The sequence below is a fragment of the Oryzias latipes genome, chromosome 6 (genome assembly GCF_053564925.1).
Source record: "Oryzias latipes strain Hd-rR chromosome 6, Olatipes_Hd-rR_3.1".
Lineage (NCBI taxonomy): Eukaryota > Metazoa > Chordata > Actinopteri > Beloniformes > Adrianichthyidae > Oryzias > Oryzias latipes.
This window is the reverse complement of record NC_136242.1, coordinates 32,323,650-32,336,136: the sequence shown is the minus strand read 5'-3', so window position 1 is coordinate 32,336,136 and position 12,487 is coordinate 32,323,650. Positions and strand designations below refer to the sequence as shown.

Sequence of the window (12,487 nt, the reverse complement as noted above, 5' to 3'; positions counted from 1 at the left end):
GAAGTAAGATAACACATCAGTAAACAAATCAGGAGTTTATTTAAAAAAAAAAAAAAACAAGAACAAGAGTGGTAGTTTTTCCAAACTGGTAAAAAAAATCAAACATTTGAAGCTTTATACCAAAAAAAAAATGTATTTGGATTTTAACTGGACTCCTTGATGTGATGCTGAATCCTCCAGCTCTGTCGTGTGCATTCCTGAATAATAAGCATGTAGTGATAGTTTTCTCCCTGGCTTATCTCCAGACATCGGTTTGTCGCTTTGTTTCTGATTGCATGCCCCTGCAAAGAGGACAGAGCCAGCATTAATGTTGCAGAAACCAATAAAGTCCAGAATGTGCTACAGCTACCTGGCTGAAGGTCCAGTGCACGGCTAGCTTGTTCTGCTTTGCCAGCTCACAGCTGTGCAGAGCGGGAAGGTTTCCAGAACCTGGATCCACCAGGCAGCGGTTTTTGTTGTATTTGTGGGATCGAATCCCTCCTACAATGATTTCGTTTTCAGTGTTGTAAACACAGAACTGGTGAAATAAAAAACATATTATATTTGTTTATTGCCATACATTCCTTTCTTTTCAATTTTTCTTCTTCAAACATCACCTGCGTTTTCTGGAAGTGGCACTCGTAGAGCAAAGGAATGTTCCCCGGAGAAACGCCTTCATCCACACAGTAGTTTGTCAAAAGGCTGTTCTTCAGCTGCGGGTTCAAATACCTCCAATTTAACCGCAAACATTTTAGCCCAGCGTTGTCAGAAGTGTTTTAATAAAACTAGGGAGTGGTGACAATTGCTGAAATGAATCTTACCACTCCATAGCCCCGGATGTTATCCCATTTTTCCAGACTGGAGTACACATTATCCAGGTACCATCTGAAGGGTTTACATCTCAGCTTTTCTCTGAGGTCTTTCCTCTCGGACACGTCACCTGTGTCAACGCCATGATCCTGCGTGTAATTTCACGAGAGTGTGAGTGGTGTGCTTGGTGCAAACACAAAAGGCCAAATAACATCTCCAGATCTAGTCTGAATGTAGCAACATGTCCCAGCCTCAGTCCAAAGTAGGCTGGACGACATGAGGGGAGCTTGTGATTTGCGATATTGGCGATTAAAATTCCGATGACGATGTAACTTGTGATACATGAACAAATAGCAAAACATATGAATGCATAATTTCCATTCAAGTACCGCATTTTATTTTAAATAAAAGTCCAAATGGCCCTCGTCTACATAGGAGGCGGGCATCTAACATCAAAGGGGTCAATTCGATTGGTCAACAGCGTGCAGTGTGTAAAGGGATTTATTTGATTCGTTGAATACTTCAAGCTGCCATAAGATTGTTTTAGCACATTCAAGGTAACAATTTATCGCAATTTTTGCCAACTTTTGCGATACGCGTATTGTGCAGCTTGATCCCGCGATAACGATAAATTTGTGATCTGTTGCGCAGGCCTAGTCCTGAGTTATGTTCACGCCGGGCGTGTGACGCATGTACACTGGACGAGCAGGGAGGGGCTTCTTCTTTTTAATTTTCTTTTTCTACTGTTTACTGGCACATGTCCGCCACCTGCAGTTGGAAGAGGCTCGGTGTGAAACGCCCAAGTGGTGAAAATCTGGTGAATCTTTCTCCAGGCTTTTTCTTTCACAGCTCCATTCCTATATGTGAAAGACTTGGTGTCATAGAATTACGGCCGGACACAAACCACATTTATTAATTTCTCATCCATGATCCATGATTTAAACAGTTCAGTGAATTAAAACAGACACTACCCATACGTCACTACCAAATCCCCCGATTGGTCAAAGTTCAACCGGTTTAACTTTCTTTTTGCGTTCAATGGCAGTGCGGTTTGTACTTAAAGCTTAAAAACAGACATTAAAAGACTTTCCGTTGGAGGTGGTTGCTTGAACACGCGTTTGTAGACCTGTACGGGTGCTGTGGGTTTTTGGCTTGTCCGGGCCCCTGGTGGGTCGTTGAGAGGATCTCTTTGTGCGGTCTGCAGGATTTGTGGGGGTTGAAAAAATAAAAAAAAATGTGGGACTCGCCTGCTTTTCAGCTACCCTTGTGTGCTGTGCTCGCTATAGCCTCTGCGTGCCCGTAGGAAAAAAAAAACACACTGAAATTTTTGCTGTACGGGTTCATCAAGTGGTCTACAACCTTGTGCCCCCCCCCCCCCGATTTTTCTTGCCCACAGACAGCTCATATCCACCCATTGGGGTTGTTTATTCATGGACCTGTTGGAGAAGTCATTCTGCGCTAAAAACGATCAGGGTTTTGTCCTTTCCTTGAATTGTGGAGACAAATTGTTTATGCAATGCTTCATATTGCTTTTTCAAAAGTTGAAATTTTCCCCACAAAAAAATCATTGGACAAAGAAAGAATCTGGAATGGATTATGGCATCGCCACCAACCTGAGAAATATTTAGTCAATTATGACTTTGAATTGGATCTTTTTAGTGAAACCACTTTGTTCATAACAGATAAGGAGCATTTTTAACTCGCTGCTTGATTAATTAATTGAAATTTACATATTATCATCTAAAATTATCCGGTTCCGGGTAAAGAATCGGACGCCTTTTGCCTCCTGGCTGCTCTCACGACGACCTTCGAGCGACTTAATGACCTGAAACTGTGTTGGTGAGGCATAGATATCTCATCAAAGCTACGAACCGGAAAATGATAACTCATGTAATGAAAATGGTTACGGTGGAACAGGGATGGGATTTTATAAGCAATCTTTGATTTAATGTCCTAATTATCCTAAGTTTGAACGTCTTTGGATGAATGTATAACTGCTGATTGTGGTGTTTTGTGCATTATTCTTGCTTGAAATAAACCATTTTGAATAAAAAAAAAAATCAAAAGGAAAACTATAAGTTATGCCTCCAACCTCAGGAGGAAGATTCCAGGCGATCTGTACATTTCTCTTGTATTCATCCAACCAAACTTCTGCGACCCTCAAGGCATTTCTCCTCATGGACAGGGTGAGGTCAGGCGCGTAAGGCTTGTGTGACCTCTCGATGTGAGCGATCCTGGAGCAAGGCACTACCTCTACACTTCCTCCACACAGCCACACCTGTGCAGACGACACACCGTGGTTGTTCGTGATCATGTGAACAACTTATTGAAGTGACGTTTACGGTTGGAAGAACTCACACGGATGCCCAGCTCAACGTTTTCCCCGCCGTAAATGGTCATTCCGCCGTCGAGTCCGCCGATTTCTCCAAGGAAACGTCTGTCTGCTGCAAAGATCCCCATGACAGACGGACTCCTGAGCAAAACAGACAGAACTGCTTGGGTGATCCCTGAGACCCTCGTGGGGTCTAAGGTCAAATTCATCTGGTTTGGTAAACGGACACACTTTCCAGGCTGCGATTCATCCTTCGCCTTCAACCAGTCGGGGCTGAAGGGTTCGTACGTGCACCACAATTCCCAGTCAAAGCCGTGGGAAAAGGGGATGTATTTTTCCACATGCAGATCATCAAAATGGATCTTATCAAAGACGGGGGACACCACAACGGTCCTGTCCACTTTGATTCTGGCCAGCAGGGGTTCAGCCCTGCCAAACAATCCAGCCAGAGGACAGACATCAGTTCATCAGCAGCGCCGTGCCCGATGAACACCGGGACCACCACATTCCTGCTTTTACACTCACCAACCCTGTGTGGCTTCAATGTGGGCGTCCAAGATGGCCACAACATCGCCGGTGGCGTGCTCCCACCCGGAGATCCGGGACTGGGACAAACCCATTTGCCTCTTATGCCACACTTTCTTAACGAGTCCGGGTCTTTCTTTGTGGATCTCACTGATGTAGTCTTGTAAAGGCTTCCCAAGGTCATCTTATAAAAAGATTATTTTAAACAGTTCTGGTTTAGGGGTGGTTTACATGGATTACTGCTTTATTTTTATTTTTATCTTAATTCAAGCTTAGCTTACTGTAGGTGCTGTGGTCATCCACCAGAAGGATCTCCTTCAGCAAATGTTGTGGCGTGTGGGTGATGATGCTTCTTATTGCCCTTTTAATTACAGAAAGAGCCTCGTTTAGGTAGATCAGAACCACGCTGATGCTGGGAAGGTCTCTGGGATAATTCTTCAGACATCTAAAGGTTGGAAGGAGATGCTATGGTGTGATTTTTATTTTTTTATTTTTGTAAATGAGTGCTATTTTTTATTTGCTAAAGGTACCTGTGATCTCGCATGTCTGGAAGCTTCCTGTCAAGTGGAAGTTGATTGCTGAGGAAGGAGTTGTATCCGTACAGCTGGAAAAGAGCTTCGGCCTCCTTCTGCTCCTTTTGTGACAGACCGTCGCCCCATTTCGCGAACAGGACTGAGTTTGGATACAGCTTTGGAACCACAATCTTCGGCTTTTCTTCAACCACTTTTGGAAAAGCTGGATGTGCAAAACTCTTCTGGCTAGATTCTTCTATCAGCTTAGCTTTTTGAGGAGATTTGAGAACATACAGATGTTTTAGAGTCTTATTCTGGGCAGACTTTGATAGAACAGATTACTAGTATTTGAACCAGGGACTTCTTTCATGGAGTGCTGACCCCTACACCACCACGTAAATTGCTGTTCCAAAAATTACTGTATTTTTTCTTTTTTGCACATGATTCTATCTGCACAGATTCTGATTTTTTAAACTGGCTATTGAGATCAGAAAATAGGATTTTTTTTCCATGACCATATCCTAAAAGCGAAGCTGAGAAACTCTTTTGATATATCGATTTTGTTTTACTTATTAATCATGAACACAAACCAGGGGTCTGCAACTTTCAACACTTATAGAGACGCAGGAGACACAAAATCTTCCTTCACCCTTCAGAAAGGTACAGCACTGATTTCTACTCATATTATGGTTACTGCTGTGTTAAATATAAATAAACTGTTGGGGTTTTTTTTGGCATAAAAGAAACATGAAGAGAAAATAGTTTCCCCACCCAAAATATATAATAATTTTTAACTTTTCACAGATGTTCTCCTGACTTCCTTTCAAAATAAAAGACCCAGGATCATCTCAATGCAGCAAATGTATTAGTAGGTAGCATAATGTTGGCAGTGATATACAAAGCACTGTTTATCTTACCGTTTGTGGTGCATCTCAGCCAAAAATTAATAAAAGTAACAAAACTCAAATTAAATCAGGGCTAATTAGGTGAGACTTGTCATTTTTTTCAAACCATAAGATGCACTTAAAATCGTTTAGTTTGTCCAAAAACAGAAAATCTGCCTAATCATGCCTTAATTCTGGTTGCGTTTACTGACATCCAATTGATTTTCTGTGGTACACAGCGCTCAAAAATCTGTTAAAATGTCTTAGTTTGACTTCTGATCCGTACTCTCCTTCAACTGTTTATGAAGAAGTTGAAGAAAGTTTGAGTACGTTCTTTTAAAAAAAAAACAACTTTTTTAATCTCCGGAGCTTCAGGTTGCAGACCCCTTTTTAGTTGCTGACGTTAAGATGCAAGTTTAAACTGAGACACAGGAGAGTGAAATGATAAATTTATCAGTGTTGTTGTTTATCAAAAATCATGTGCATTTAAACTACAATCCTTCTGTCAGGTTACAGTCATGTCTGATCCTTTTATTATATGGAGTCAGCCACCAAACTGTTCCAAACAAGATAAATTCAGTCAGTTTCAGCATTTTCTTTTCATAAATCACATTCAGGAAATGTTACTCACCCATTTTGTTTAGTGTTTGTTCAATTCTGTCCAACTTTGCGTTCACTGCTTCCTGATCTGCAGACGTCTCTGGAGGATTTGCAGCTCTCCAACTTCCACTCATGGAGGTGATGGAGTACAGCAAGACGAAAACAACTCCAACTATTCCAGCTCTAACAAAGGCTCTCATTGTGTTCGCTCATGTAGAATAAAATAAAGAAGTCCTGCTTTCTTCACCACAACAGCAAATCCTCACAAAGAGATTCCAGGCCACATTTTGAGAAGGTGATCTTCAGATTAAAGGTTTAATTCTGTTGTCTGGTTAGAAATGCAGAATTCTGTGGAACACGTTTGCTTTTCCGAGACAAACCGAAGAAGCCGTTCTCCCAAGCCGCGTACCTGAACACGAGGGCAAAGGTGGACTGATCCCTGAACGGTTTCAAAGTACATTTCAGTCCTCGCTGATATGGAGAATGCTTGAAATTAAATTGGGTTCCTTTCCAGGAAATTAGAGATGGCTCACGTTTTTGGCTTTTTAATTATTCCCTGTTTGTGACTTTTTGAAACAAATCCAAAATCAAATCAAACTAAGAACCTTTACTTTTGACAAAAGGATGATTTTTTTAATGATAAATCTCAGGAACTAGAATTCCAATCCCACCAACAAACATGAAATATCTTTAAAAAAAATGCACTTTTTTCATGTCGAGATTCCTTTTTTAATGACATAATTTCTGGTTCAAACCAAATTGTGGATACTTCTTTATTTATGTACAGAAAACAGGTAAAGAGAAAGCATTAAAGGAGCCCTCCTAGACTGTAGTTTAATAATTGACGGTCTTGGCCGGCTTCGTCTCGTCCAGCTCTGCTTCCAGGTAACGGAATCGGCGATGCCGACGCAGGATCTCGATGGCCTTCTGCTCTACAGAATTAGCAGTGATGCCCAAATCCTCCAGACCCGGCAGTTCGGGATACTTCATGTCGGTTGTGTGAAACTGGGAAATAACAGGGATGATGGTGGTTAGTTTTTTCTGATTTTTGTCAAATTAAACAATTGATTTAAAGGATAAAAAGGCAAAAAAATACATAGATGTATCATATCTATTACAATTACAAGTACAAAGCCCTTAAATGTATGTTTGATCCTTTAAAAAGGCTCATACCCTGTCCACTTTATCCGGGGTCGTCCAGGGCTCAAAAGGATTCAAAGCGAAAAACTGTGCAGCCAGACTAAGAGGAAGAAGAAAGTCTGAGTTAAGAGAAGTCAAGCATCTCCAACAACCATTATTACATTCCATTAATCATTAGTATTTGCTAAATAAAAAATGTCTCTGGTGTGTAGAATTGTAGTTTGGAGATTGTACAAATGTGTTCAGCAGCGACTGAATCTTCTTCGTTCTCAGCAGGACTGAAGGTTTGAGCGGACCTGATGCAGAATCGGGCTCTTACTGGTAGAGTGGGCGGGGCAAAGGGTAGGGCACGAAGGGCCTGTGCGCCACGGCGTAGATGTACTCCACCAGGTCGTGGAGAAGATACCGGTTTGGACTTGATAAAACAGAACAAAGAGAAACATTCAGGGTTTTGACTTTTTAAAGAAGAGGAGAGGAACTGAGGACCCTAAAGGTTAAATTTATTTCATTATTACATAACTTATGTTGACTAAAACATACTTCCTTTTACAGATTACAACTCAGCGAGTCATTTTATTGGTGAGGAAACTGCAAACATACCCAACAAGCGCGAACGTCTTCCCATTTGCATCAGGGTCTCTGGCTGCGTTAATAATGGCCTTTCCCACATCGGCCACCTAAAAGAGAAGGAGTGCATTATAACGGAATACAGAACAATTCCAAATGCTACTAAAGATTTGAAGGTTTTTACATATACGGGCTGCTTTACTGTCTTCTTCCCCAAAGCCATTAAAGGAATAGCATTGCCAAACCAGCGCATGTCTGGAAGCAGATTAAAAATCAAAAGACAAATTTGCAGCCAACATGTAGAGTCATTAAAAACAAAAGTTCTTACTTGCAAAGTAGTTGAAGAATCTGTCCTCTCTTCCAAACATTTCCGACGGCTTCATGATGATGGCATCAGGAAACTCCTCCCTCACCACCTGTTCTCCAACAGCCTGACGAACGGAAAACAAGATCGACACTTTTCTAGGCACTTGAAAAATCAGACGTTGCTGAATGTCAAAAGCTTGCTCGGCAAACCTTGTTCCTCAGGTATTTTGACGGGCTGCGTATATCGGCGTTGAGGTGCGACAGGTGGATGAACTTGCTGATGCCCGCCTCTTTAGTGGCTCGTGCCAGCTGCTGTGGGATGGTCACGAAGACATCTTGGAAGCTGAAGTTTCTTTAGGACAACGGGGAGAAGTACGAGACGGTAAATTCATGCGACAGTTTGGAATCCAATCCTCAAACGGTGCACGCAAAAAGCAGTTAGTGCAGACCACTGTACCTCGTCTCCCATTCTCTGCCAACCAGGTTGATGACCACATTGGAGTGCTCCAATGCCCGCTTAATGGAGTCTTTGTTTTTTGAATCCCATTCCTGACAAAGAGCAAGCATAAAGGAACTGTTTACTGATAAAAATATAGATCAGTAATTCAGAATGAAAGTTTTAAAATCTTGAAATGTTGCCGGTACATAAATCTGTTCAACCGCCTTACCAGGAAAATGATTTGTCCCAGATCCCCCATAGGTCGAAAGTACATGAGGTCGTACTGATCACAGCGGTGAGGGATGATAATCTGAGAACCCATGCGACCTGCAAGCACAGATGAGATCAATCCTAAAAGGCAACAGTCTCCAACACATGAAGGCGTCATTCCACCCTCTCCAATGAAAATTGTGTTTTTCACATGTTCTTGTGGTATTTTTATGATGACGGAAAACATATATAAAGAAATTTAAGCTTAAAATTGCATTCCTGAGTATTACTTGATCCAAATTGTTGTGAATCAGGAGCAGACGGAACAAAAACCACTGGAAAATGCTTGTAACTGTTACGTTGGAACAAACTACCTGCTCAGCTCCATTCTGATGCATCTAGTTGAAGACAAATACATCCATGCACATCATGGGTTTCCTCGTCTGAGGCCTAAAACTGTACTGGTGGACAGCTCCAATATTGCTCAACATTTTTGTTGCACCGGTTATGTAACGTTGTGGGACTGTAATCCAGCGGGGGATAGTGTAAACAAAGGGATGATGGGAAAGGAGGCCAAGACGAATCTGCACCAACCGCCCCAACCTCAACTCAGAGGAATTACTGATGATCTCCTGCCGCTCTGCAGAAACTAAGTGCTAGAAAACGATACATTTTTGAATTTGACAAAAGATGATCGGAGTGAGACTTTAATGCTTGAAACCACATGTTTTCCCCTTATATGCATAAAATATATCCATGCTACTTTAAGCTATCAAGAAACGTCATACCAAATTAGAAAGAATGGAAAAACCCACCCAGCCGGTTGACCACATATCGACCTAGGAAACCCGTAGCACCGAAGACAGTGGCCGATATTCCGCTCGATGATGAGCGTCCTCCTTTCCCCTTGGGGATGACAGCATGGTGGACCTTCCTCTGCTGGACTGTGGTGACAGAGGCTGCTGCTAATCCAGAGGGGGAGCAGCTGCCTGTCAGGACCAGAGGAAAAAACCGGACAGTTAGCGCGAGGGTGAATGTGGGTTAAGTGGTGCTTTTATTTTGAAAACAATAGGTTTTAGATTACTTCACCACAGCGCAAAGAAAAGAAATTAACTGCGACGACACCAAATATGTTGTCATAATTGCATTTGTGTTTTAAAATACGAATTTGACCAAAAATCACAGTCGCAAGAGCTAGCTGTCTCTCTTGCTAGCATAGGGTTAGCTTAGCCTGTTAGCAAGGTCACTGCTGGAGAGTATGGTTCAATGGTTAACACGTAAGAAAGGTGATTATAATTAACACACTACCTGCAATGACTAATAACCCGCGCGCCCATACATCTTGTGAATACTTCTGAAACGATACTTACTCGATATCCTTGGAAGGACACTCGCAGAGCGGCTAATCAACACCGCGGTCGCCATCTTTCCGACTACGGCAGACGGGTTGGCTCAAAAACAGATATGTACACATTTATTTTCAACAACTACAAAAAATAGTATAATTTTACCAACAGACGTTACAATAATAGATAGCAATAGGAGTCCTTCATTTTTTTCACTCAACAAATTTTGTTAAAAAACATCAAACAAGTAAATTCTGAAGGGAAAGAAAGAAAAGAAAATGCAAATTTATGCAGAATTCAATGTACTGAAGTGTATACGGTCACAGTACAGAAGCATCACAAAAAGAAAAATGTTTAACAGTAAAATTTCTAAAATAAATAACTAAAAAATAGATAAAAAAGCAATGTTGTTGCTAAAGCTGAACGTACCTGGCATCAATAACTGAGCTTTGAACTGATTGGTCGTTATCCCGGAAGAACGGCCGGTCACGTGCTTCCCCCCCATCCGCAGGAGAGGGCTCATCAAGGAAAATTGGTCCAGGTGCGCCTAGGCGGTCCAGTTCTCCGGAATGGTACGATGGAGCTTCAGGTTTGCTTGATTTGTTTGTTAATATTTTTGCTTTTTAACCCACATTTTATATTCGACTGTGAGCGTGTTAGAGGTTCCTTATTGAGACCATTTCTGGCAGGAGAAGGTTTAGTTCCTGACACCTTTTTCTCTGACGGAAAAAAACATTTTGTTTTGGTGGGCTTTTCAAGAAGTTTTTATTATTTTTTTGCTCCTTTATGAATTCATTTACAAATGTAAACTTTTTATTTTATTTCAAATAGTAATGTAGCTTAATGAACTATACTGTATAGAGTCCTAAACATATTGCAGTAGTATGTTTTCATAAATGTAGTTTTTCCTGCTGGATTTTGTTGTTCTGTTGGATCATGGATTTATTGGATGTTGTTCAGGGAGTTAACAGATTTTAACTTGGTTAAACAGATTCACTCTAGAAATATAATTGACTCAGTATCATCATCAAAATTAATGAATAAATACTGTGAAGTTCGCCAGATAAGAACAAATATCTCACACAAAACATGTTGCTTAACTTCAAAGTTGTTGGACAAAGTACTTTTAAGTAAAAAGGATTTGTAAATCTTTAAAAGGGGTGACTTTTTATTTAATTTTTTTTTTAACACAGCCATGTCTAAAAATAAACTCCTGTGGGATGTGACGTGGAAGTTAAGCTGGGTGTTTTCTGGTTTGAACAGAGTGTAACTGTGGTTTTACTCCCATCCCTTTCCCAGGATTCCTTGCTGGAAGAGCGTGAACTCTCCTGGAATGAAAAGTGGACACAAAGCACACAAAGAAACAAAACTAAGAGGTAACTGACTGTTGAAACACTCTGTTCAAGTTACACCGCTGAAAGATAGACGGAGGCTTTGGAAGTGCAGCTCTGGTACTGAGTTTTAGGTTTAAGAAAAGGTTTTTGCACCCACAGACTTCAGGAAGAGCGTCAACCTGTAAGTGGCCACCGTGCCGCCACTGTCCTCTCCTTATGGCCGCCGTGCCGCCACTGTCCTCTCCTTATGGCCGCCGTGCCGCCACTGTCCTCTCCTTATGGCCGCCGTGCCGCCACTGTCCTCTCCTTATGGCCGCCGTGCCGCCACTGTCCTCTCCTTATGGCCGCTGTGCCAAAACTAACCTGGCTCACGTTCCCTATTAGTGGGTGAGCAATCCAACGCTTGGTGATACAGTGGTATGAGAAAGTTTGGCCCCCCCCTGATAATTTTCAAGATTTTTCTTCATAAATCATTGGTTGTTTGGATCATCAATTTCAGTTAAATATATCATATAGCAGATGAACACAGTGATATTTGAGAAGTGAAATGAAGTTTATTGGATCTAAAGAAACTGTGCAATAATTACTTAAACAGAAAAAGCAGGTGTGTAAATTTGGGCACCCCGGTTGTTTTATTGATTTGACTACCTTTAGCAATAATTATTGGAACACAAAATTTGTTTTATAAGCTCATTGACCCTTGACCTACATACACATGAGAAGAGGACTGTTAAAGAGCAAGTTTTTCTCTTTGCATCTTCTCTGAAGAAAAATATCTGAAAAATCTCAGGCAGAGGCGAAGGATGGTGAGAACAACCAAACTCAACCCACAGAGCAGCTCCAAAGACCTACAACGTGATCTGGCTGCAGATGGTGTCACTGAGCATCGTTCAACCATTCAGCGCGCTTTGCACAAGGAGATGCTGTATGGAAGAGTAATGCAGAAGAAGCCTTTTCTGCACACATGCCACAGAGTCGCTTGAGGTACGCTAAAGCACATTTGGGTGTAAAATGAACAATTCTGAAAACCATTCAGCTTTATTTTGAAAACCAAGCTATGGTTTGGATCTACATGGGGGAGTAGTGTCATTATGGAATGTCAGTTGAATGGTACCTGAAAAGGTAATTTACATTTTGGTGAGATTTTTTCAAGTTGAATGTGGTCGTTTTAAAAACAAAAGCTCTGGAGAAACCATGCCGTATGATGAATTTGGGACTTCTCTACTCTATTTGGGTTTTGTTCTTAAAAAGTGGGCTGCATATAAAGGAAGGAAGGTCAGACTGAACTGAAACTTGTCCTGATGAGTGATAGGTGGACATTTCGAGCCTGACTTGGTTAACATTTTCAGGTATCTGCATAACTTTATCGGTTAAAGCCACTTTGCTGTAAACAGTGGTGGTCTTTTGAGGTCTACATCAACTTGGTAGCCAATTCTGTTTTTACAAGAACTTGTGTGGGAGTTAATTCATCCTCGTTTAATTTATTAAACACTGTTCAGATGA

The 12,487-nt window shown here is 41.3% G+C and overlaps 3 protein-coding genes across 10 annotated transcripts in view; 1 reads left to right on the top strand and 2 right to left on the bottom strand.

The window, feature by feature from the left end:
* Positions 1–20: 20 nt before the first annotated feature.
* Positions 21–6,060, bottom strand: LOC101159988 (putative polypeptide N-acetylgalactosaminyltransferase 8). 2 transcript variants are annotated; one of them, XM_011476627.4, is made up of 11 exons: positions 5,674–6,060; positions 4,177–4,426; positions 3,928–4,091; positions 3,647–3,830; positions 3,353–3,550; positions 3,148–3,262; positions 2,882–3,067; positions 801–938; positions 597–692; positions 350–517; positions 21–281 (listed from the first exon to the last, which is right to left on the bottom strand). In XM_011476627.4, the coding sequence occupies exons 1-11, from the start codon at positions 5,840–5,842 to the stop codon at positions 144–146; spliced, it is 1,806 nt and encodes a 601-aa protein (XP_011474929.2). In that variant the 5' UTR covers positions 5,843–6,060; the 3' UTR covers positions 21–143. The 2 variants fall into 2 exon arrangements, with proteins under 2 accessions (XP_011474929.2, XP_078805175.1); XM_078949049.1 differs by having other exon boundaries at positions 147–281; positions 350–480; positions 5,674–6,042.
* Positions 6,061–6,401: 341 nt separating this feature from the next.
* On the bottom strand, positions 6,402–9,796 carry ndufa9a (NADH:ubiquinone oxidoreductase subunit A9a). The gene is made up of 11 exons (XM_020704266.3): positions 9,675–9,796; positions 9,120–9,293; positions 8,324–8,421; positions 8,113–8,204; positions 7,866–8,007; positions 7,678–7,780; positions 7,534–7,604; positions 7,383–7,459; positions 7,102–7,197; positions 6,816–6,882; positions 6,402–6,647 (listed from the first exon to the last, which is right to left on the bottom strand). Exons 1-11 carry the CDS (start codon positions 9,727–9,729, stop codon positions 6,477–6,479), a joined length of 1,146 nt encoding a protein of 381 aa, XP_020559925.1. The 5' UTR covers positions 9,730–9,796; the 3' UTR covers positions 6,402–6,476.
* A 289-nt stretch (positions 9,797–10,085) lies between these two features.
* The window catches only part of LOC105354276 (uncharacterized), a 40,658-nt gene continuing 38,256 nt past the window's right edge, over positions 10,086–12,487 (top strand). For 2 of the 7 annotated variants that reach the window (XM_078949051.1, XM_078949052.1), the window contains exons 1-2: positions 10,086–10,239; positions 10,950–11,026. In XM_078949051.1, the coding sequence (XP_078805177.1) occupies positions 10,220–10,239; positions 10,950–11,026 (97 nt within the window). In that variant the 5' untranslated portion in view covers positions 10,086–10,219. Of the gene's footprint in view, positions 10,240–10,949; positions 11,027–11,143; positions 11,239–11,752; positions 11,969–12,487 lie in introns of those variants that run through there. The other 5 variants (XR_908936.3, XR_013656486.1, XR_013656488.1 and 2 more) reach the window with 5 other exon arrangements.